Raw genomic sequence first — 26,486 nt, 5'->3', positions numbered from 1 at the left:
AACTTTCCCAGCCTGTTTTTGCCAAGCTGTGCTCAGCAAGGAACCTCCCATGAACATAAAAGAACGCAATTTGATTGGTAAATATTTAATGAAAGGCAGATATCAGCTCAGATTTGAACTGAAACCAAACTCTCCATACCAGCCAGCACTGGGTCATGCTAACTTGTTTAAAAAAAAATAAAAATTAAATACTCCTTGCAATATGGAGTATTTTAAGTAAGATGCTGAATTTTGGTTACATCTGTTTAACATCATCTGTCATGCCTAAGAGTGATGGTACAGTACTGTATGTTGATTGATTATAGCAGTGAAACAGATTACTCTTACACAGAAAGGTTTAGGATTCAGCCGCTCACAAGAGTCATATGAAAGAGTTTAAAAAAATAGAGCTGAGAGCCTCTCTTCTGTGTTGAAAGAGATGGCTTGGGTGTACAGGAAATGATGGACTTGTATTGTGTGTGTGTGTGTGTGTGTGTGTGTGTTGGGGGAAACTTCACATCCAAGCTGCTTCATGCCACAGAATAAGCTGCTTATCTCTGAATCACATCAGCATGAACAAGGCTTACCTTCAATTAGCTCATCACATCACTCTCACAGCAATATAACACACACGCCAGTCCGTGTGGATGCACAGCAAAACTGGTCTCGAATGATCAATGTGTATGACAGCAAATTAGTTCAAATACCTTTGAAACGGATGAATTATGTTAAATTTGTGTTGAAAACAAAAAATCGGATGTTTCCCTTTGTATCTTAACAGGCTTGTCATCTACCTGACCAATGATTGCCGAGGTGCCCATGAGCAAGGCGCTCACCTTTATACAGTACAGGATTGTTGTTGTACCTGGTAGCTCACCGGTGTAAATATATCAAACTGTTGTAGTGTCTTAAAAAAGGATTAATTGGTTTAGAGGTGTTGTTTAAAATAATCAGAACTCCGTAAACATAATTCCAGTCAACAGTTTATCCAAATACTTATTCATGCTGCATACCACTTCACTAAGCCCGTACCATGTATGCAGTGTCACTGATGATTTCAGCTGGTGCTTTTGTTGCATGTTTTTCTGTCTTTCACTGCTGTCAAACATCAAATGAAGGCAAAGCTGAGAGAGACGATTTGAACGCAGCTCGGCTTGCAAGTCGTAATTAGTATCGGTATAATAATATATATTAACAGAGAAAATCAGCAACATAAATCAGCTCATTTTAGAAGCTGAGTCAGGAAATAATTATTTTTGGATTTTTTTTGATGATTACTGATTGATTGTTAATTCACTTATTGTTTCAGCATTGACAGATTTACTGTAAAAACACAAAGCAATGTGATGAAAAGTTTATGATGCCCCGTCTTCATCCTGAAACCCTGAATAGATAAACATTTTGTTTAAGAAAAAAGATAGGAAGCATCATTTTGATGTGACAGTGATGTATCCTCATGCATCGGGGGGTGGGGGGGGGGCATTGTGGACATTAGAAGTTAATTTTCTTTGGATCTGGCAGTGATTTATAAAAACTTTTATTTCTTTGTTTTCCTTCGAGATGGATGAGAGTGTCTGCTTTAATGTCAGCACTTAAGCTATAACGTAGGACACATCAGGGAGACAGTACGTAACATCCCACCAACACAGAAACACACACACTTGGCTCCTCATTCACCCATCTGTATACTCACTCTGATTTATGCTTAAATGTATCTCTGTTGTGTCCAATGAGATGAGCTTGTGCATGAAACAAATTAGATCTATAACTCTTTGGTGATCTCAGATGAGGCGGTTTGTTTTTTTATGAAGAACATTTGTGTCCCCCCCCTCACCCCCTTTGCACACACTGTTCCCCCAATAGCAACATCTAGTTTTGGGGTCACTGCCTCCGCTAACCTGCCAGCGCACCGCAGAGCCTGAATTGCAAAGGTTAATGGTATTGTCTGTCGGCGGAGGAACAAACCGCTATGCCTCAGCGCTCAAAGGAGAAAGTCAGCACATTAATGCTAATCAGTTAGCAGTCTTTAGCATAATTTAGCCATCCTCCTGTGTGATTTATGATATTTTCAGTGAAGTTGTCAGGTTGAGAGGGCTACGTGCTATGGTTATTCAAATTCAGTGGCCACTTTTTTTTTTTTTTTTGTATTTGCATGAAGAGCTGATTATTTGAAGATGAGTTTCAGTGCCGCAAACACACAGGTCCATAATGTGTTACTAGAAATTGATTGCTGTAATCACAGAAAGTGAAGGAATATTTAGATAAAAGAAGCAGTGAATCTTAGTCTTTTATTATCTGAGTTGGAATAGTCCCCAAGCCTCTGCTGGTCTCCTGTGTCTCCTCTGTCTCCTTTACCTGTCCTAAACCTCCGGAATTTAATGGGCTATACTCCAATTTCAGCATCCCCAACTGAAGTGATTATCCTTGAGTTACTCAGTTTTGGTTTTGTCTCCATATCTTCTGAAAGCACTTATTGCTGTGGTCTCTCTGCACCATCCACCTGTCAGTCAGTTGGGCTGTCATGTCTTTCCTCTAAGACGTTCTGTTCTGTTTCTGATGGTGGCGTCCTTTTCTCCATCATAACATCTGGTGAAAATGTACTTACTTTTTAAAAAAATTTATATAATTAAAAGAAATCTAAATTAAATGTCAATTTTTCACCTCCAACATTTCAGCTGTTTGGCTCCAGAATAACCTGATTCATGCCTCAGTGCTGTGTGTGATGCACAGCTGTTTGTTTCTGAGTCACTGACAAGTTGAGTCACTGTTGGGTTCATCAGTTTACAATACACAGTGCCACAAAGGATGTATATATACATATATCTGTGTGTGTGCGCATGTGTGTATAGTTCTGTGGTTTCAGCTGTATTTATCTGCATTTATCAGTTCTTTCTTTTGTATTTTTCTTCAAAGGCATCTTAGACAAACCACCTTCTTGCAAAATCCAATTTATTACTTCACTGCAATCAATTACTCTTTTTTGCAATAATTGCAGACCACTTAGTTAAGTAGTTTATTTTCCTTAGCCAACCTCAGGTGCAAAGTCATTCTCAGCCACAGAAGCTAATGTGAAAATAACCATTGTCATGATATAGTAATCTATAGGTCTTGAGCTCTTCCTGCTACTACATCAAAACCCACAAGGAAACACTGTGGTCTTTATCAGTGTAAGACCATCTACCTCGTCCTCTCCTGTGCACTCAGTGGTGCTTGGCTGCCATGCAGGTGGATGATGATAATATAAGGGTGGTGTAGAGCTTCCAGACTGGAGATGGTGCCAGATAAGAAGGCAGGTCCTCTCAGGGAGGTGAGGAAGCCCCCCAGGAGTCTGCAAGTTAGCCAGTGAGCTTAGAGGAGCTACTGTGCATTTGTTGCAACATTCTCCTCAAAGAAGTTGCATTATATACTCCATCTTTCTTATTGTAACTCATTCCAAAATGTAGTGTAATGTTATGTAGTGCACACCTTATTCTTACTTTAATGATGATCTCACGTTAAAATCATGTAGCTAATCATCACTTTCTGTTCAGAACCCACAAGTTAAACACTATCCCTTCACCTTTGTCAAAATGTGTTTATCTTCTAATGCTCAGTGTCTTGGAAATGCATTTAAAAAGGCTCAGGAGATGTAATTTTTTTTTATCAAGTTATCATCAGGTCATCTGTGATTCTGCCAGCTTTTGCTGTGTTTTGCCTGCACAGAATGCCTCTTTGAATTTATCTCAGTGGAGAAACTTGCTGATATCCTGTCAGATATGCTGTTTCTGCTTCGAGTGTAGAAAGAGGGTGAACCCTAACTGTAGAGAAGAGCATAAATTACACTACACACTCTTTACCGCCAACACTGTTGATACTAGATGTGTAACAGTACACAAAATTTATGATTCAATGTGGTTGTGGGGTCACTGTTGAGTATGATTTTGGTACAATGGGGAAAACATAAGATTGAATTTCCTTTTCATTTATTTTGAAAACCACTAAACAGTGACTCATAGGTCATTCGTGGTGTAAAAATTAAGCCACTCAATCAATTGCATAAGGTCAAGAAGTAATCTAAAAGAAAAGAAAAGGCAATATGTCAACAAAACTATGCACACACGAACCAACATTATTGTGGAGCTCAAGCACTGACAGGATGTTATGTTTAAATCTCATAGTCTCTGAGTCTCTCTCACAATATTGTATTGTACCATATCGGAAGTGATGAACTCTCCCAGGCAACTGCTTATTGGTTTGGCTTTGGCTGTTTGATCAGGAAACCCAAGCTGTTTTAAACTACCTTTAGCATTAGACACACTTTAGTGCTATTTGCACAGATAGTCCTTGTTCGTTGCTATAATTTATAGGAAAAAAAAAACATGCCAGAGGTGTCCTAACAGTTGGACGTGCCTAGAAAACCTCCAAAAGAAGGTGCCCAGGCTTTCAGTGTGACGGAGCAGCGACTCTACTCTGAGCTCAGTTAGTGGACCCAGCAACCCTGCAGAGGAAACTCAGGGTGTGTCTGCGATCTTATGCTTGGAACGTAGATGGCTGCTAAATCGAAAGCGACTTCACGACAATTAGTCCATCACAGCGCCTGCATTACTGTTGACACTGCACCATGCATGCATGCAGCTTTTAAGGAAACTAGTTAAAATAGTGTTAACCCTCACCAGTATAAGATTTATAAACAATTTACTGGCATCACATTGGCAGTTTAAGCAAGTCACTCTGTGTGGCTCTGCCTGTGACTCTGGATGTAAGCCTTCTCTGCGACCAGGACAAAACTTGCCTTTTGTCAGCAACTTTGACAAAAACAGCTTTGTTTGGTGCTGTATGTGTCCTGCAAACTGTAAGCTTCGTGCACTTTCTCGACTCCAGTCCAATCTCTGTTGTATTTTTCACAGCCTAATACAAGAGCTGAGTGTAGCTTAAATAACAGTTTATAAAGCTGTCGGAGAATTGATGGTGTGGACAATACGGGTGACATATTACAGGCTGACAGAAATCAAATTCCATAAAAGTGAAATTGAAAACCCTCCATGAGGTGGCCTTGCTGCTGAGTAGACAGCTCGTTTTAAAGTTTTCAGAGGACTGGAGAAAGCCAGCGTCGCGTGTTGCAGCCCATTTTTAGAATAGGCCACAGACCCATGAATTCAAACACTACTAATTCTCTGTCATATATTATTTTATCTCTATAATTTTTTCCTGTCAGATTAGGTTGTTAAAGTGTTGCCTGTGAATATCTGATGGCTCATTTGGAAGATTTTACAGTCAAACATGTGTGAATGGGGTCATAGAACAATGGTGTTTATATTGTATTTGCTGGTCTTGCTTGCTTGTTTACCTTTGCTCTCCTTCTCACAGTATTTTAAGCAAACTGAGGATTTTGGCACAAACTCAGATTGAGATGGGAACAAACTGACAGATAATATTTTATTTTAGAGCTGAAACAGTTTGTGCATTGACAGAAATGAATTGGCATCTATTCCATTTTTAAGCAAAAATACCAAACATTCTCTACTTCCAGCTTAACTTTCTATTTTTTCTTCTTCAAGGTGTCATGGGGTCAGGTTTTTGCCTGTATGCTGATCGACATCACAGTGCATAGATGGACTGTTGTTCATGAAATACAGCACGAGAAGAGAATTCTTTAGCCATCCTCCTTTGTGTGTAAAATTGCCTGTTTTTGTGTTTTGTTGAATAAAGCAGATGCCCCATGGTGATGGCCGCCTGTCGAGCCACAACGTTTCCTCTCAGTACCGCATGCATTCCTACTACCCAGCAGCCACCTACCTGACTCAGGGTCTGGGCTCCACCACCTGTGTACCACCCCTCTTCAGCCTGGAGAACAACAACAACAACAACAACTGCTCTGAGACCATGACAGCCTGTGAGTGACACACACACACACACACACACACACACACAGTCTCTCAGGCCCCATAAAGTTTTACCCAGACTTTATTAACAGTGTAGTTAAGTACATTCATGGGAGGATTGCACTCAAATCAAGAGTGCATTAAAATTTATAAGATGAAATTAGTCCAAAGTGAAGCTTTTTAAACTTCACTGTTTTGTTTTTTTTTTTTTTCTTTTTTTACTTTTTACTTCACTTTAAATGCATAGCTGTGTATCTAGGAATGACCTAAGTTAAAGCAACCACAAGGAACTTTCATTCTGTGTTGATATTTGAGGCCCCTGTGGAGGAAGCCAGTAGTGCTCCACTGCTTGGTGTCGTAAAGATCTCGATCTGGCTGGGGCGAGCATTTCTCGCAGAAGCAAGACGCAATTTATTTGCCATACTTCTTAAAAATCTCTTGTTTTAAATACAACTGTTTTCAGGCGATTATTCATTTGTGGCTATTTAAGATTTAATAATTGTAATATGATGATGAACTTTGTATGCCAAGACTACGTAGTAATAGATTCAGTTGTTCTGTAATTACTTTTAACATTCCCTCATTACATACCTTAGCAGGAAGAGGACCAATTCAGAATTGGTTTTCAATCTTTTCAAATCACGTAAATCTCTCCTCTAAAGAAAAATCTGCTTCTGCTTCCTTTTAACTGCTTAAATTTACTACTCAATGTGAAACTTTGCCTGGGATAATATAAACATAGGCTGTTCTGGTCTGCATGTCGTAAATCGTTTCGTCTCACGGGGAATCTGACCCAGTGACATTAAGAATAACTACATTTTATAGAAATAGCCAGTCTTCTTGCTGATAGTCTTGTTTGCTTCTGAAGGTCATAAAGAGGCATCAGGACTAAATTGAAAAGTCCTTGTAGTACATTTAAATTCACGTTGGCTCCCCATACTCACTTTACTGTTATCTTTTCTGTATAAAAGATCGATTTAAGTAACATTATGCTCAGCTAATCAGTAATTAAAACACGTCTATTGGTGGTCAATTGCAGCCATCAAGGAGAAAGTAATCAATTTTAAAACAACCACAAAACAGTCACCTGACCGTGCAGCTCTGTTTCTTTTCGTCGTGTTTAAAGGTGACGTAGATCTGATCTTTGATTTGTGGCACTCTACGCCAGTGTCAGACAGATATCTCTGAACATGGCTGCTGACGGTGGTTGCCTGGATTTTCTCAGTACCTGTGAATGAGAGTAAATCAGATTGTGTGTATGGCTTATTATGTTCACTTAAGTATTTGTGGAACTTTGCAAGGAATGCATGTAAGTGCATGATGAGAGCGAGATAAGAGGCAAGATTCAGCACAGTGCAGTGGGAGAGAGTTGTTTCAGTGTGCTGTAGGAAAGATAAGGTTTTAAACTGCAATTCTCTGAGACCCCTTTTCTCGCCATCTTTGGCACTTTCACTTTCACTTAGTGCATTTAGAGACCCGTTTCAAGTGTTGCACGAGCACAAATCACAAATTGTGGGCGTCCTGTTTCATAAATGATTGTCACTCACGAATAGCAGATAAATTTGCGACACACAGTGGGATCTTGAATGCTCATGTATGGGTTAGTCAGAACTGTATGGTATTTGTTTAGAGTAGTTGCTAAACATGTCAAAATTAGTGCAAGAAGGCTTTATCCAATGGTGCAAATGCATCTTGCAAAAAACAGCGTTGATTCATTCACTTATTCCAGCTTGACCTACATTTACAGTGCATGTGACGTTGTGCACAGAGGTCCATGTGTCCTGGAAGATTTCAGTGTCCCAGACAAACGGGAGAAATTCTGGTTACTGTGTTTATGGACCGTATTTCCCCATGTGTTTGTATCCAAGAGACTAATGGAGACAGTTTTTGAAATTGGTCGATATTGAGCGAGAGCACTGCAGCCGGCAGCAACGATATGTACCAATCACCAACAACTCGGGTTTTGGTTGAAATAAACTGTTTTCCAAATCAGGAGAGGAGTGGGAGAGAGGGTGGATATCAGAGAAGCATCGGAATATTTTCACATTGAATTTAGGAATTATTTCCACTGGACATTATGAACAGAGAGATTTAAACATGTTGAACTTCAGATATTAGTCATTACATGTTTCCTTTTTGTTTTCTGTTTTGTTTGGAATTGAATGGGAGTAAAGAAGCCTGAGAAGTTTTGTAATTACTATCTTTAATGATGGTGCAAAAACTTAGTTCACTGCTGTATTTTCCTCAAATAATGAATGCAACTAGAACAAAAAGGTGAAAAAGATGAAAGCAGATTGTTATACAACAGGGGTATTATATATGCTTACTCATTTATAAAGGACATAGGGGAAGAGCGTCATTACTGCAGCATCAACATCCCTCTTTTAGTGAAATACATTGCTGACACCACCAGCATGTTGAACCTAAACAACCCCACATCTTCCCTCATACCTGTATTTGTTTATGACTTTCACCTGTCCGTTTCCTGTGAGGGTCCCACGGCGGCCTCCAGCTGTGAATTGCCATGCTCCATTACAATATAACAACACTCTCAGTGGGTGGTCCCACATTTGGTGTCAACTCAGACTCCAGCACCAGAGGAACAAACCACCTAAATCAGTGGTTTCATGACTCATAAGTTGCACATTTCCCAGGATTTAATTAATGCCTACATTTAGATTTTCTCATTAAAAAGAGCGATTTTCCCCTTTAGATTTTATATTTATTTATATGCTTGAGTCAGCAGTGTGTTGTCAGTCTAAAGATGTGGTGCCAACTACAAATCCAGTGTGTGGGTGTGTGTCTTATCTAAACAGGAGGCTTCCACAGACTTAAGGACTCAAGATGAACCCTGTTACTGCAGAGGAGGCTTTTTGTAAGAGCCTGTATCTCAAGATGTTGTTGTGAAACATTTTTGGTGCTCGTCCCTCTCCTTGTCTGGACCATTGTGACTGTGAAAGTCTTAGACTGTGTCCTTGATGTTGTTCCAGGGTTTATCAACTGAGTATGAATCACTCTGCAGGTTTAGGAGCATGTTGTTCTTCTGAGCATCACATAACGAACTTTGCTGTATCTTATGTAATGTGGCAGCAAAACTGTTTCTCTGTTTCTATTTCGAAGGCAGAGGCATGATGTTGTCGGGTTGTCCGTCTGTGCGTGCAGTCCCGTTCTCCAGAACATGATAGCTCAGCAATGCCTTGTGGGAATTTCTTCAAATTTGGTACAAATGTTCATGTGGACTCAAGGATGAACTGATTTGATTTCAGAGGTCAAAGGTCAAGGTCACTGTGACCTCACATCTGTCCATTCTTGTGAATGCAGTATCTCAGGAACACCTTGAGGGACTTGTGGAGATCTTCTGTGCTGCCCGGTTGAAGATGTGTGTGTGAAGCATCCACGTTTTACAGTTTGTAGCTTCTTTGAACCACATCCGTATTTGAAGCGTTGTAGTCCATCACAAGCTGATTGGTTCTGCTGATGTTGAGCTTCACGTGATTGTCGTTGCAAATGTCCATGAGAACTTCCCAGAGGCTATGGTGGTCCTGAAATTTCTTGTTTTGTCTGGCTAACAGTCCAATACCCCATAAATATTCACTTGACTAACAAAGAAGACTAAAAGCTGCAAATATTCACTTAGAAGAGGCTGGAACCTTTTGTTTTGGCTTCAACAATACTTAATGATTAATATATTATCAAAATAGATGCTGATCATTTTTCTGTAAATGTTACAGTGGATTGGTTGATATTATTTTATTTTTTGCTGCTATACATCAAAATCAGCCACATCTCCTTTTAATCCTTGAATTGTTTTGCTTCGACTGAACATTTTGTGCACCTCTGGATCCGTCCATGAGGAGGAGATAGCTGTGAGCCCAGAGCCTACCTGCCCTCCCCTTCTACCTGGCTGCCAAACAGCGCCCCGTCAGATTTATCTCCCTCCTAGGATAGGGCTAATCAGTTGGCCAAATACAGAGATCCAAATAACCTTCAGGAGTGCCACGCTGTCCTTCTCCTCCCCTCCTCACCTCCTCCTCCTCCTCTTCCTCCTCCCTCTCTGCCCTCCCTCTCCACAGGCCCCGCTGTCTCCGCAAAATTGCCTTCTGGAGTTAGTGAGCGGGAACAGTTAAGATTTACAAACAATGATGAAGCTTGTCATGCGTCTTTCTCCATCCGTCACGGCGGGCCGGGCGGAGCTGTGGGTAGAGCCGTCCTGGTGTTCTTCATAAAAGCCAGCTCTCTGTGAAATACGCCCCCGGCCGGCCTGTTTACTGCCCCGCGCTCGTCAGCAGCCCCGCTGCCGTAAATCGCAGAGCGGGAGGTGACAGCGCAGTCCATCAAACTCCCACCCCACCTCGCTGCCCTCCCAACATCTTACCTCACACTGCAACTCCCCCTCCCCCCTTTCCTCCATATATACACATACACACACAGAGACACACACACTCACACTGTTTCTCCACAAACACCCGCCCCACTTCCTCACTGAGATCTGACCGGGGAGGCTCAGATGAGCTGCTCCAGGAGAGTTATGGCTGCTTCAGTCTTACAGGAGACAGCTTCAAGCCGAGTCTGTCGGTGTTTATGTTCTTTCTTTCTTTTTTGTCCTTGTCTAGACTTTTCCAAAATTCAAACTGCTCAAAGTTTGCAAGCTATCAGCACAGCAGACTCTCCATTCACGTACTTCTTACTTTTTTTGAAAGCAAGATTTATACTAAACTTCCAAATCAAGTGCCGCTATGCCGACTATACGTTTGTCCATTTTGTTATATTGGTGTCAGCACGGAGCGTACAGTAATTTAAATGCAAATCAGATTGTTGAAGTATTGCAGATGTTAATCCTGCTAATCGATAGACCTGTGTGAGCCCATTAAGTTAGAAATCCATTACTATCTTTCTAGATGATATTCTATTGATTTTTCTTGCTTCAATCTATACTGTACTGTACACCAAAGTGAGTTACTGCGTATAAAGTCTGTCGTTTCAAGTTCTCCACCTCCTCTGAAAAAAAGGAGTAAAAGATGACAGAGAGATTGGCGTCAGTAAGTTTCTTTGTTTCGTGTGTAAAATGGGCTTTACCTGCTTTCAGATCAGATTTCTTCAAACTTGCTCTTGGTAACACCCACACACTCTCTCACACACACATAAAGAGTTACGAAAGTCCCTGTGAACACACACACGGCATGTACTCCCAAACACACTTGTGACCACACTCATTCTGGAGGTGTCAAAGAGGCCTCTCACTCTTTTGGATTTATTTAACCTGAAACAAATGGGTACTTCCAACCCAAGAGGTGACCTTTTCAAAGGAAGTGCTGTTTCATGTCATGTAGCTGCAAGAGTTCATTTCCTTGGTCACTGACATGCTGAGAACATCACTCACCTCAGTACACGCACTCTGGGTTCTTTTACTACCTGAGAAATGCCAAGGCTAGAAGATTGATATTGGTTTGGGTTATGGAGTAATGTTTTCATCTTGTTTATTAATACTGTATCGGCCAGTTTTAAGTACCGCAAGTATCCATATTGGCAGGTTTTAATCTAAACCTGTGTTTAGTAGGATTGTTCACATGGCATTTCCTGGGACTTGACAGTCTACCCTGCTTGAGTTTGTTTTGATTATAGCCGTTTTTGATTGCTCCTTAATTTCTTCTCAAAGTTGATGTTGGACAGGAAACTTGCTCATGGGCAGGCAGCGCACACAGGAAATGGCTTTCTGCACTAAACCACCTTTACGTTAGTTTTATAAAACCAGTCATGCTTTTGTAATTTATACATAATTTATGCTTTTTTAGATTTTCTTATTGTATATCCATGGCAAAAGTTCCTCCACTTTGTACAATTGAAGTTTTTAATGCTTGTATCAAATAAAATTCAGTAGACACCACACACTTAAAAAAGAAAAACTTACAAGATGGTCAGATACTGAAGTTTTAAACGAACGATTCTACTTCTTTCTAACCTCATGGGGATTCCTGCGCTAATAAACCACATTTTGGTTTCATTTTTGTAGAGTAATGACTTGACTCAATCTGTAAGTAAGAGCCAGCAGCAGGAAAGTGACCCTGCTGGGCCCTGTCAGGCCCCAGAGGGCCTTGCAGAAAGTGTGCCTGATTGAGAGCCTCTCCTGGATCGTGGTTACCATCGAAAAGTCCTGTGTGGCCTGTCAGATTGTCTTCCCCACATTGCTGTGCTGCTAAGTGCCCTGATAGCCTCTGGGGCTGTGGATGGGCTAAATACCAGTGTAATTGTCTGCTCAGGGCACTAGTGCCATTGTAATGTGTTGTACAACACCACCATTAACACAGGCCTGGGGCTGTGGAGACATTAAATGGCTAGGGCTGTGTAGTTTATGTCCTCTTCCCCTCACTCTCTATTTCTCTCCCTCACTTACACACACACACACACACACACACACACTCACACTGTCCTGCTTCAAGGGACTTGAAATGACATGTGATTCTATTGACTTCTGTTTTGTCTTATGCTTTTTTGTGCAGCAGTATTTAATCAACAAAGGCCGTGTGAGTCATTTCAGTTGGAGGCCCTGTGTCCGCAAATATCACTGTCTCTTTCTGCGAATGCTATACTTGCCATGTGAAGTACTGGTTATCTCTGAAGTTGTTATATATCTAAGGACTTTGCTTGAACATGTTATATTTTCAATGACTAACTTAGATCTCTCTTACTGTCCATATGCTGTAAACCAAGTAAGCGACAAGTTGATAGAGATGCTGATATGCTTATCTAGCTTATCTGGCTTTTGCCTCTTGGGCTGTGTGCAGATTGCCCTGACCATCTAATTGGTTGAACTTTTTTGGGCCTACAGTCAAAATCTGCAGATGCTACTGAGGGCTGAAACCTACTTTACTTTTTTTTTTTTTTTTTAAAGAAAAAAATGTGTAGTACACGATATATTGCACATATTGTGATTTCCAGGTGACAATGTGTATTTTCCTGGAAAGATGCTAGAATGAACTAAACTGTACCATCTTCTTTGCTCATGTTGATATAGATTCACATTTTTCCTCTCTGACCTCCACAAGTGAAGCCTCCATGTAAACAAATAAAATTATAAAAATGAGCAAATTTATGTCATAACATTCCTGGAATAATATCCTTATCTGGAGGGTTAGCATAGGTTGTGTGCTTCAGTTTAGATCGATGTCTGTCCAAATTAATAAAACCGTTCTATTTTACCATTTGAAAACAGTAACTCGCAGAATCGGCATGTGCTTACTGCATGTATCTAAATGTAATCTGCATATAAAATACTTCACATACCGGATAACAAGTGGATGCTCTTTTCCTTATATGCTCGTATCAAACAAACTCGGTTAGTTTTGGTGCCTCCTCTGTAATCATACTCTTGTAGTCACTTTCCTTGCATTGTTTTGTGGAGCAGTGGCGGCTTAGCGTGGATTGATAAATGATGTTGCCTTGGCAGCTCTCTGAAACAGCTGAACGACTTGGATAAACACATATGGCAGCTTTAGCACCCGCGGGAGGCGTCCTTCTCTCCATAGCAATATATTTCACTCTTCCTGTGTCCTTTTCTTTGGCATTTTTCTTACCCTGTCGACTCACAATGAATCTCTTGTTTAAAATGTAATGATAGAAAAGTCCCGCAAATATTGATCGACCGCCTCAACTCATTATTGCATATCCATAACTTTTCGACAGATCATGCCAAAAAGCCCAACGTTAGACTGACAGGCCATTTTGTGAGTTGATGGGGCACAGTAGCCGAAATGGAGATTTAGCATAGGGACGAGGGCTGTGTCACGCCTCTCCGGCAGTCATCTTCACTGGGGACAGATTGGTTAACAATGCAGGAGCAAAGGTTCTTCTCTCCTTAATTAGCCTTTGACCCCGACACCGATGCCTTCTGTCAGACTGTGTTGGCCCCTCAGCTCCACAGCAAGCCAATAATGAGCATTTAAGTGTTTTCTGAACCCCTGTAATGGCTGCATAACAGACTGCATCCCTTTGAGCAATTGTCTCAACAGCTCTTCATTTGGAAGATGAGAATGAGAAATATGTAGAAGATTTAACTGCGTACACATCATGATAATGCAAAAGCTATTGTTTGACTCTTTATTTAGTTCTCTGATGAAGGTGTTTGATGTGGCTTGAAATTAGTCGCTCAGGTTTACTGTAAGCGCTGTAGTCACAGTTCAGCAAAGGCACTTCGATCAGACATCAGAGGTTGTTAAATTATCAAACATGCAATTTTCAACTGTGTCTCCTTGCATGTATGCCTACATACCAATATGAAATGAAATTCCCCCAAAATTGCTTGTTTAACCATGCTAACAGCGTGGCTGTAGGGATGGTGTGCAGTGGTGGTACATCAACCACTTTGGTTCAGACTGAAATATGTCAGGAAATAAGTGAAGCACCATGAAATTGTGTACAGGGATCCACAGTACCCAGAGGATGAATCTGGATGAATTTGGTGATCCTCTGATTTTTTTCTGAAGTGCCAAGTTGCATTTTTTACTCATCCAGTGAACAACTTCAAACATCTATGGACACTCATGGCGCCCAGTGGATGAGTTTTAATCACCAGCAGGTTGACATTTATTATTCAGGGTGAAATCTCTCCACAGCTGTTGGATGGATGGCTTACCGTATGTTTTGGTACAGACGGTCATAGTCTTTGGTGATCCCTTAATTTATCATCTAGCTCCATCATTAGGTCAGCTTTATAATTTGTTCGGTGCTTTGGTTTCTCAATGTGAGACATTAGATTTTCTTTCCTATGCTGTTAGCATTATCAGCATAAAAAGTTAATGTTTGCAGTGAACACTGCAACATGGTTATTCTGAACACGTTTACAAAACTTTGACTATCAAAAAGCAGCCTGGGCTTTTAATACATAACATCTTTTCTGCATTGCTGTGAGTCAAATTGTTATTAACATTGATTACATCATAAAAGACTTAGGAATCAGAATTAGGAGTCAGATGTGAGCAGTGATTTGAAACAGAGGGTGAAGGTCTGCAGTGTGAACATCAGCTGAGTGGCATGAGCCCCCACTGTTCAGTGCTCAGTATTTAAAGCCTGCCTGCCTGCCCGTCTGCCCTTTCACTGAGTTTTCTGGGCCATTAAGTCCTGCTGCTGCCCTGATGATGAGGAGCCAGACACCCATATCATTTCTGAGGGGAACGTCCATCTCTACAAGGGTTGTCCTCAGTTGGACACTCGCAGGGCCCTCTCAAACTGGCCAGAGACAATTTTTTAGACACAGCTCGTATCATTTTAATGGGAGCCATTTAATCCCAGGTCAACCTTGTCATGTGACAGGCTACTCTTCATTCTTAAGATTGAATTTTTGTTCCCTTGATGATAGCCTCCACTAAGTGCTCTTGTCCCTGGACAGCACTGACAAATTTAGACAGTTGATTGTTTTTTGGTAACTTTTGTGTCTGCTGAAGAAGACTGTGGTTTGCACAGCCAGCCTTATCACAAGTGTGTCAACATAATGAATTTTTAATTAATGTAAACACATATGAGACCTATTAGTAACATAGTTTTCTTTGAAAATTGTAATCATGAAATAACGTTTAATACACTACATAGCCAAAAGTATTCAAACACCTGAACCTTATACCCATATGTAATTGCTGAACTTGCCCCCAAACCTTAAGTATTAATCTAGTGCTGTAACAGCCTCCATTTTTCTGGTTTCGCCCTTTTCAGCAGAATTTGGAACCTGGATGCAGGGATTTTCTCCAATTTAGCCACAGGAGAATTAGTCAGGTTCAATGTTTGGCAGCAAGCCCTGCAGCGAAAACCATCTCCTCATGGTCCTGGCTTTGTGTGCAGGCGCATTGTCATGTTGAAACAGGAAAAAGGGCCGACACCAAACTGTTAATGCAAAGTTAGGAGCACACCATTGTCTATAGAACCATTGCATACTGGTGGTAGCATTAAGGTATCTGTGAAGTGGAATTAAAAGCCCTGTCCCACAGCATGAAAACAGCCTCACTTCAAAAGTGTGCAAAAGTACATAAACCATGTCGTACATTTCAAATAGAGTTAGAGCTGAAACAATGAGCAATACGATGAGCTGATTAATTGATTACTATTTTGATAATCAGTTATCATTTTAGTTAAAGCCAAACATTTGAGTTTCAGCTTCTAAATGTGTGGATTTGCAGCTTTTTTCTATTCTGCATGTAAATTTAACATCTTCTGATTTTAGACTTGGTCAGACAAAACAAGACATTTCAATGTGCCACTTTCAGGAAATTGTGATATTTCATAGATGAATGCATAAATATATGAATTGAGAAAATAATCTGCGTATCAATTTCATAATAGAAAAACTAATTACTTGCCGTCATAAAATTAGTTCATGGCAACACATCATGGCCACATTCATTACTTCATCATTGTGCTGCCTCAGTTTATTACTACATGTGTGAAGTTGTGAGTGGTTGTTATATTTTGAATTTTGACAAGCAAACTGAAAAGCCTCTAAAGTAATAAAATCCTGGGTTCATGAGAACATTTACCACATAAATGGAAAATTATTACAGCAATTTAATTGATTTTGATGTTATTTGGAAATAAATAGATTTGAGTTGTTCTTTCAGGTCTCTGCTCTTTCAGATACTTCAGCTGATCACTCAATCTCTGCAGTTTAATGCGAGGTGTGTGCGTGTGTGTTTGTGTTTATTTAAGTGTTATCTACCCCCATGACCCTTGTGTGCAGTGGATGAGTGTGGAGTATGAAACCCACAGAGAGCTTATCCTGGCTGGATCAGACTGAATTACCATCTCCTCTCACATCTGGGCTTTTGTTCCCCTCTTTGGCAGCAGCAGAAATGATTGCACCTTCATTGACTCCCTCCCTCCCTCTCTTAACAGGACAAGTGGGAGGTTAAAAAAGCTTCCTTTTGTTATTCCACACAAAGACTGTTTAATAGTTTGGAAATCTTATATAGAGTGCTGAGTGACTGAGAAAAGGGCAAAAGTTCATTCAGGAGAATAAACTCTCTTTCAGCTTCGCCAGCAGCTAAAGTCTGTCTTGTTACAGACATTTTAGGGCTGGGTGTGGCTCAGATATAAAAAAGAAATTTTGATACCTTACTTTGAGGAAACAAAATCCTTTTTCATGTAAAGCTCCTATAATCAATATTTCTATATTTACAATGGACTGGTCCACTTGTATGTGAAAGGGGTCGCTTGTAATGATGAATCCACAGAGAGTTACAACCCAACTCTGCTGCTCCCCGTTGCTCTAAGGAGTTTCAGCTTTTTTCAGCTTATTGTTTTGGTTTTGCAGGCCACTACTTTTCTGATTCACAGTCACTGGCGTTCAGCTCTAAAACCCACTGTTCACCACCTGCTTAGCACCAAACAGCAGGCAGACACAGGTAGAGACTAGCTGGTGAACATAGTGGAGCATTTAGCAGCTTAAGAGGCAGATATTTAACTCAGGAGTTGGTAGAGACCAAAAACAGAGCTAAAAGAGAGTGAATATTGGAGTTAAATTCTTCAGGTGGTCAGGACCCCAAATGAATTCAAATCTTTCTCCTTGATTGCTGAATGTGTAAATAAGCAACTGTTATTCAGTTCAATAAGAGACTGATTGAATAAGTATGAATGTAGTCAGGCATTGAATGCCAGCTTGTGGCACTGATCAGTTTCCAATACTTGGTGCTACTTTGGTCTGTGCAGGAGACAAAAAAAAAAAAAAGAAAGGCTGATGTCCGATACCCAGCCATACATGTATTAATTGGAATACAATGAAATCCTGACATGAAGAAAAATAGAGGAAAAACGACCATAAAATAAATACAAAGAAAGGAAGAGAAGCATAGGGGAGAGCTAAAGAACTGTTGTTTAAAAAGTAGTTGAAAAACTGCCGTCTGCTCACAACCATCAGCTGAAAACCAACACCATAAAGTTGTGAGTCATGACTCCAGAGCTGTTTGTTTGTGATTCTTAAAATCCTGTTGATTGGGCTCATTTTGCAATGAGGACATGAATCTAAGATTTCTTCTTCTTTTAAATAGTAATGGCCTAAAAATGATAGCACTGGGGAAATCATGCTTCAAGGCAGTAAATAAGTTGTTATACAGAACAAAAGTGGATGGTTGCAAAGTGTATTAACAGTGGAGTCGCCTCATGACGTCAGGGCTGAAATGATTCGACTAGTTGATTAATTAATTAAGTGTATCATTGAAAATTAACAAGTATCAAGTCACATCATTATTTTTGTCATGCAAAAAAAACAAACATTATGTGGTTCCAGCTTCTCAGATGCTGATTTTCTTTACTGTATATCACAGCAACTTTAATATTTTTGGACTGTTGGTTGGAAACAAGCAGTCTGAAGATGTTATATTAGGTTCTGAAAACTCTTCAGAGTCCCTTTTTTCATCTTAGATTTCTGACATTTGACCAAACAATTAATAAAACAAATAATAGAAAATGTCTTTATTGTTTAATTAGTTGCAGCCGTGGTGTCATGGTGCTTGACGACTAATTGAGAACAAGGCTTTCTGGTGTTTCAGCAACATTAATCTGTATTAAGCAGGAGAGCAGAGGACGGTCGGATGCAACAGAGAACATGTGTACAGCAGTGTGTCGTGATTTAACGTCTCCAGTGAAACTAACACGTCCAGTTGCTTTCAGCTTTTAATTACATCGTAGATTTCCTGCTGATGAACAGACAGAGAATTAACACTGAATGGGCTAATTCACAGCTGCTCTCCCCCACTCACATGCTGTTATTGCTGTACAAGTGGACCGCTGAGGGATAAAAAAAGAGCTGGGTGCACTTAGCTACACAAACATTAGTATTAACGATTGGGCTGCCAGTTTGGAATTGGTGACAAACTGCAGACGGGCAAAAATTGGAGTCCGAAACCAATCAGGAAGTTAATGAGGAGAAAAATTACTCCTCTATCCCCTCCCACCACTGCTGAGGAGGAGAGAGAGAGCGAGAGAGAGAGAGAGAGAGAGAGAGACGGGTGAGGGATGAGGGAGGCCAGTGAAGTCTGAGGATTCTGGGAAACACTGGACATCCACACTTGTTTATGTGAATGTTATCCTGATCAGGAGGTTATTCCTAATAAACATGTAATCAGAAAATGTAAAAGTCTTTAAAGGAAAAGGACTTGTCCTCAAATGGAACACATTGAAACTTTTTTCGGTATCGTCTGACCGTGGTGACGGTCAAATGTCATTCATAAGCAAGAAAATTCATTGTTTTTATTAAAAGATAATTCCCATTTTCAAACAGTCACTTTTTACATTTATTTCAATGAGCAGCTCTCCTTTTGATAGTTAATATACTCATCTCTGTAATGATTAAGGCTACAAATAATCATTGCTTTGAAGATTTGCAGATCATTTTTCTGATTGATCTATTTGGTCTTTTAAATGTCAGAATACAGTGAGAAAAATATTTATCACCATTTCTCAAGGCCCAAACGCCCCCTGGGTTGTACCAGCTGTATGTAAGTTGAAATGGAGCCTTATTTGAACCTAATTTCTAACATAGCAGAGAGTTTATGTGCAGCATTTTAAGGGTTGCACCAGTGGAAACTGTGCCATGTAGGCATATATTACAACTTAAATCTTAGCTGCTTAGCCCTTAGTAGGTGTAAAGTCCTCAATGAAATACAAATGACATAAAATATGACAGAGTAGATAAGATGAACCTTACATCTCTGCGGTGCAACCAAACATCGACACAGCTTTAGCATTAAACTAAGTAGTTTTCAGAGAGAACTTCAGCTGGTGCAGTGAACTCTGGAGCGTTATGACATCGTGCATAAATTAGATTACACCACAATGTTGCTGCACAAAGCACAGACACATAGACTCTAAAGATGAATATGAGATACTAATGTTTTTCTTTGATTTGATTGTTCATGCTGGCATTTCTCTGCCGTGCTGTGATGCAACTCTCCCCACTCCCTCCCACTCCCCCTGCCCCCTGGCAACTGGATCCCTATCGGAGATCTCAAATATGAAAATGGGAACAATCAGCCAACCTCTGGATCTGCCCTCCACTGATGTTAACGGGAAGGTGTGCTACTTTCTGATGTACTATGAACAGTCAGGAAACGTTAATGATGTGACTCATAATGAGTTATAACTTCAAGTGTCTTAGGGATGCTCTTGACTAGTTCTAAACTAGAGGTTGACTGATAGGGTTTATGACACATCGTGACTACTTATACTCACCTGTACACACCTCAGCAATCACCTGTAGTAAGGACTCAATCATATGTTTGTAGTATCATTGTCCTGCGAGAACCACGCATCTCTAAAAAGTCAACTTTTCGTGAGCTCGGAAAACAGCCCCGTTTTCATCTTTATGACGACACGTTTTCCAGCCAGCTGAGAATCTGCACTGGTGTTTGTCGTTTTCACTTAATAGATGAATGAAAAGATGAATCATCTATCAGAATTGTTGCCAATAGTTTTGACTTAATTAGATAGTGATTAATCTGTTGGTGAGTACACAACAGGCTGAGAATCTTCGCAGATCAATGTCATGAATTATGGCTTGATAGAGGTTATAAATGAGGATAAAACAATGAAAAAAGTGATTAAGGTCCACGTTGGTTGGTAACATTCAAATGTACAAACAGTAGCTTGATGTCAACCTTCCAAATGTCTGCTGGCCTCACAGAGTTATTAGTGTGTGTAGTCGCTGCAGACGAGTATTAAAATGGGTGGGTGCACATAGCTCTCATGTTAACTGTAAAAGACCTAATGGTTTTGCTTTGTGTTCAGTGTCTTCCCTTTTTGATGACTGATTCAATTTGCTATAAATCCTGAGCTTTGCTAAGAATCATTTTACTGTACAGTCATATTTATATCAGGTGAATACAGCCCTAACAGAGAGGACCATTCATTCTGCAGTGCTGATGATACCACTCTGCTGTTTTGTCTGTCTCACTATAGTATTGCTGTTCTCCTTTTTATTTACTTGCCTTACAGTACGCCAGCGTTTTTCATTTTATGTGTGCTGCTCTTCTGAGGCAATACGAATTTATCATATTAATGACTTTGAGGAGTATCCAAGAAAAAAGATTTGTAGCTCAATACCTGAAAGAGACGTGAAGGATTTGAGGTTTACTTATTTTTCAAGTGTATAAACACACTTTTTTTTTTAACCATAATTGTGTTTTAAGTATTTTCTTTTACATGATGTGGGGATAAATGTTTTTATTTTTGTAAAGTGGTTATGACATTGGTATTTGTTACATTTGAAGCAAAATTTACTCACACATTTATGTGAAAAGTTAAAATCAAGCCAATTTTCTCTCAATTTGAAATGTACCAACACAATAAACTACTTTATTCCTGATCACGTTACTTTATCAGGATCATCTGGTTATGCTTGGCTTTTACATTTGTAGGAATTACAACTTCTAGGATTAGTAGACATTATCCTAGCAGTGGTATTTTACCACATATAATAGCCCAGTTTTGCTGATCTAATGTTGATATCACAATGGGGACCAGCTGTAGGATATTCTAGTGTTCCCACAACATAGAACTCCCCTAATACATGTCCCACTATGACTTCAGCCCTCATCACTGTTAACACATCAGCTCACGGTTCAGGCTTTCTTTGTCATCCTTTAATTTCTGTTCTAATAGAGAAATTAGCTGTTGCTACTTCCTTCATCTAACAGGATTCACCAGAGCAGTACTGTAGGTGATACAACATGTCCTGTCACTATCGAAAGTCAACACCAGCTGAAACATTTAACCTCCTGGAGCAGTGGACGAACTCTACTGCATCATTGATCAGCTATAAGAAATAACTCAAAATGTGAACATCAAGTATTACCAGATGATCCTGATGAGTTTGCTTCAAATGCAGTAAATAGTAGTGTCACAACCATGCTACCACAAAGCATTTATCCCCACATAGTAAATGCAATGAAGTTACATTTGCAGGTTGCCTGTGTAGTGAAGAGGTTCATTACAGATGCAGCCCAGACCAGAAATGTCAGTTGACCTGATGATGGCGCTAGAGTAAATATCAGTGGTTATATTTCATCCTGGGAGATTTCATTGCCATCCATCTGTTAGTTTTCGAGACATGAGACTGAAAACTGCAAATGTGAGCCTCATGGTGGACCTGGAGGAAAAGTCAAGGAATCACCAAAGTCATTAGGATGAATCTTCTGGGAACTATGATTACCACAATTGTGTAGCAGATGTTGAGATATTTGATTGGATAAGTTCATCTGCTGATGGCACTACAGGAAGTACTGTGGGCCTGAAAGAGAAGCTCAGCTACTCTCACACCTGCACACACTTAAAGGTAGAAAAAATAGACGGTTTGCTGATGAACAATCCAACAAGCACTTTGAAACATGCAGAGGCCTTAAGTGTGTCAGCTGACCTCCTCAGTGGATCTCTGAGCAGGACTCTGTCTGTCTCATCTCTGCAGCCTTCTCACCCGGCAGCGTCACCGCTGGTCACGACTCCACCCTGACCTGCAGGTCCATCAGCTCCCTCGTTAACTCGGACGTCCATGCTGAGTGTGAGGCCAGCACTGAGACACCAAACTTCACCGCCAACTCCATCATTGATGCTGATACCACCGAATAGAAGAAGCTAAGAAGCAAACATACGACAGAAGCATAATGAGATCAGTTGAGCAAAAACCATTTTCGTAGTTCACGGTTGCTTTCTCTGTTTCTGTCCAGGAGGTACTATAACATATATTACATACTCGTTTCAAAGTTTTGTTCATTTTCAGCCTCAAAACTGTTAAATCGCCTGTTGAAGGCAGTTCACCACCATAGAATGCTTGAAAGGTTAGAAAATAAGTGACTTCATAAATAACAACATGCAAATATTTAGAAGCACCCCTCAGAATTAGGCTCTTTGTATAGATTAAAGATGAGGAAACACACCTGAAATAAGTCTCTTTGATCAGTAATGAAGTTTGGACCAATGATGCACACCACATGCTGACTGGTTGTGTATTTGTACAATTGTATGCTTAATTTTCCTCCCCAGAAAGCAACCGGTAATGCAAAGTAAAGTATTTTTAACGATCCAATCGACAAAGTGACACAGCATGCAGAATGACGGCGCTGCCATCCTTTCTAACTGACAGTAAATTTGCTGAGTGCAGTTTTCAAACAGTATCAGTCATGAAATGTTTCCAGCGATGAGTGAGCTGTTATCAGTCACATGTTCATGGACGATCCTTTTACAATCAGAATACAGGCTTGGTGTTTGATAAAATACACTTTTTCACCTCAGTATCTGCCTTCGCTGTTACTGAACAACTTATTTAGAAAATGTTTTTAAGAAAAAGAAAAAAACACCCATATGTAGTCATGTAGATGCCCTGGTTTCTCGTGCTTATTCAGTAATTCATAGGCTAGTGGTTTATTTGTATTAGTTTTTGGTCCAATGAACTAAAAGACAAAGTTGATGCCAAGTTTTGTTTAAAGACGTCACGGTTCGATTGTTTTGGACTGGTCAGCAGGCTCAAAGCGCTGCCTACATTTCTGTCTGCTGGTATAAACAAATGTTTCACTGGAAGTTCAGAGTAGAGAGCATCTCCAACAGCCGCCTCCCTGCACCCGAGCCTTCCTCGGCAGGGCAGTGTGCGACACGCCGGAGGAAAAGATAAAGCGGCAGGTTAGACATGAATCATGTTTCCCTCCGTTGTGCTGGCATGTGATGAGCACCGGCTGCTTATTTATGGCGCCGATCCAGAGGCATCGTTTATACCATAGAATTTGCATGTCAATTGTATATTTAACCCCTTCAGGCCAGGAGTTTTGCTGTGCACACGGATCACTGTTTACAACTGTTTACACACTTTGGTACGACCTTGTAGATACAGCAGAGGCTGAGCTGCTGAGTGAGGAGTAGCAATGTGTGGAGCTGAAACAGTTAGCTGGTTAATTGATCAGTCGATCCAGAAAATGAGTCAGTAATTCGTTAAACATTTAAGGCATTTTCAAGCAAAAGTGTGTTCTGCTTCTCAAATGTTCGTTTTTGCTGATTTTTCTCATCTTAAATGACAGTAAATTGAATGTCAGCCGGTTAATCGATAATAAAAAGACTTGTTATTTGCCTGCCAGCTGTGTTTTTTAAAAATGTTTAATACCTAACCGCAGTGTTGTTGTTTTCTTATTTCCTGAATTCATGAAAGTACTCCTGTGTTGCACACCTTCGACTTGTGCAGTTTGACTAAAAGTTTTTTTGATTAAAAGAAAAAAAAAAAAATGAGTCAGCTGATTTTGCCAACTTTTCTGCCTCTGACGCTGACTCGCACACTGCTGCAGACTGTTTGTGTGTTTCGTGTTTTATGGAGATTCATTTCCAACTGCGTGCTTTGAAAGTGTTTATTTGTGTTCGTGTTTGAATAAGACAGCAACAAAAGTAATTTGGAGTCTTGGAGTTTATGTCGTTACAAGTTTTAGGGAAATAAAAACGCTCTAAGTGATGGAGTGTAAATGTGATGCTGTGCCTGAAACAACGATATAAAACAGACAAAGAAAATTACTTGTATTTTCTTTCTGCTGCGCTGTGGGAACATTCATTGGATTCTGCCCCATCTGTTGTAATCAATAACGTGACCATCTTGTTTTTTTATGAAACGCACTTACTCTTAATTTCATCCACCAGTGGTTTTAGAGAGAAGAATGTGGAGTTACCTATAAGACTTTGACATTATAAATCACCTCTTGAGACCAGATTGTACAGCAGTATCGATTGATCCTGATATATCACAGAAATTTACTGTCACTTCTGTTTTCAATTAAAGATACAATCAGTCAGATAATGACTTAATTGGATTTTACAGAAGATTGAGTTTTATTGCCCCGTGCTTTACGAGTTTAGTTAAGGAAGGCCATTTTATCACAGTTGTCAGGGGCGAGCGGCTGCCGCTGCCTTGTCCTTCTGTAGCTGCTGCTGCCCTGTGTACAGCGCAGGGGAGAAAGTGTCACAGGATTGGTTTTCCTTGAGCTGTCTCGGCCTCCATGAATCACGCCCTCCCATAATAGATAAAATCTGCTCGGATCCCACCGTGACACCTCCTGGTGGAGTGATGGCCGCTCCATACAGACAGGAAGTGTGGAAGAGGACGCTGTAAGCTCAGAGGTGAAGCGGGAAACTTCGAACCGTTCAGATGTATTCAGACCTGAGGATGCCGCCTTCAGTCAGCACAGGTGAAATAGACTGGATCAGTGGAGTGGAGAGCAAAGTGGAGGTCTTTGTTTAGTGTGGAGTTTCAGCTCTGCAAACGTTTCTCAGTGCCACACCTGCTCAGGTGATCTGGGATGGTTGTATTAGAGAGCCAGGGAATCACAGTTTGATGAATGAGGAAGTACAAACTCTGGTCAGTAGAGAGAAAATAAGGAAATTGATAATGAGCTGTTGTTTTATGCCTTTAGGTGGGGTGAAATATTTTCAATAATACATAAATTGGTGTGAAATTTGTATTTTAAACCATTGGTAGCTCAAACAGTCCAGTCCGGTCTTGCTTCAGTGGAATCTGTAGTGTGATTAGCATCTTATTTGCATTTAGCCCTTTTTTCTTCTTTACTCTCCAGAACCAGAGGAATTTCTTCGCTCTGCTCCTCAAACTACGTTTTCATTTTCTGTTACCTGCAGTGAAAAGAGTGAGTGGGTGGGGACCGGAAGACCGAAAATAGTTGAAATCAATCCGCTGAGTGTTTTTTGTTTCTGTGTTTGTTTTTTTTTATGTGTAACATGTTTAATAGTGAACCTTAGGCTAAGGTTTAGCATGCCTTATTTTAACTTTTAAACATCAGCAAGGACAGTCAGCAAACCTGTTCACACTGTATACTGATGCTATGAGTTTATCACGATGGATCGAGATTTTGGCTTCTTTCACATGTTTGAGTAAGTTAAATCATCTGATTCATACAATTTAGATAAAGCTTACAAGTAAAAGTCGTGTTACAGCAGTCAAGGTGGAGATGATTTTTGCTATTTTATATGATGTTCATATATTATTAATCTATTAGTTAGTTATTGAGTCCAAAAAGTATTTTTTGATAAATAAGTGGAAAGTGTAGCTGAGTTATTTCAACTGTTTTCCGACAGAAAACAACTTGTTTCAAGGATGTTTCTGAAATGAGTGTGAGAATCTGAAAATAAGATTATTCTTTGATTAAAATAATAAGATAGGGAATCACTGAACTTGTACTTGTGACACACTATGAAACAAATTTAATAACAATTAAAGCAAATTACAGAAACAAAAATATAAAACCTTTTTCAAAATGGCACAGCAGTTTTATTCAACTAAATCACAAAAAGATGCTACAACAGAAAAAAAGCATCTTTATCACACTGATTTGAACAGTTTTAGCCTAAATTCAATTCCTTCGTTCTTTTCTACCTGCAGGAGGTGATGGGTCTCACTCAGACTGTCTCTTCAGTTTTTTTAATGCTGATCCTCATGCATGTGCTGCCAGGCAGGGGATGCAGATGATAGTTCATCTCTGTGTTTGCTGACCAGTGGTGGAGGACCACAGTGCTGTTTGAAGGACAGGCAGAGCCCCGGTCATAAACGTCCAGCCCCGAGAGCCAAGCACCAATAAACAGGCGGAACTAGACGGACTAAACCAAGTTAACAGGCCGCCGTGACGCTGTGCATCC

At 40.2% G+C, this 26,486-nt stretch overlaps 1 protein-coding gene across 1 annotated transcript in view; it reads left to right on the top strand.

Annotated features, from left to right (window-relative positions):
• Nucleotides 1-22,439, top strand: part of dmrt1 (doublesex and mab-3 related transcription factor 1) — a 28,099-nt gene extending 5,660 nt beyond the window's left edge. The window contains 5 exon segments of the mRNA XM_076730372.1: nucleotides 3,205-3,225; nucleotides 3,227-3,286; nucleotides 5,671-5,851; nucleotides 14,410-14,412; nucleotides 22,279-22,439. Of these exon segments, the coding sequence (XP_076586487.1) occupies nucleotides 3,205-3,225; nucleotides 3,227-3,286; nucleotides 5,671-5,851; nucleotides 14,410-14,412; nucleotides 22,279-22,439 (426 nt within the window).
• The last annotated feature ends 4,047 nt before the right edge of the window (nucleotides 22,440-26,486 follow it).

The sequence above is a fragment of the Chaetodon auriga genome, chromosome 5, assembly GCF_051107435.1.
Source record: "Chaetodon auriga isolate fChaAug3 chromosome 5, fChaAug3.hap1, whole genome shotgun sequence".
Classification (NCBI taxonomy): domain Eukaryota; kingdom Metazoa; phylum Chordata; class Actinopteri; order Chaetodontiformes; family Chaetodontidae; genus Chaetodon; species Chaetodon auriga.
The sequence above is the reverse complement of the archived record's forward strand: the minus strand, read 5'-3'. Positions and strand labels throughout refer to the sequence as shown.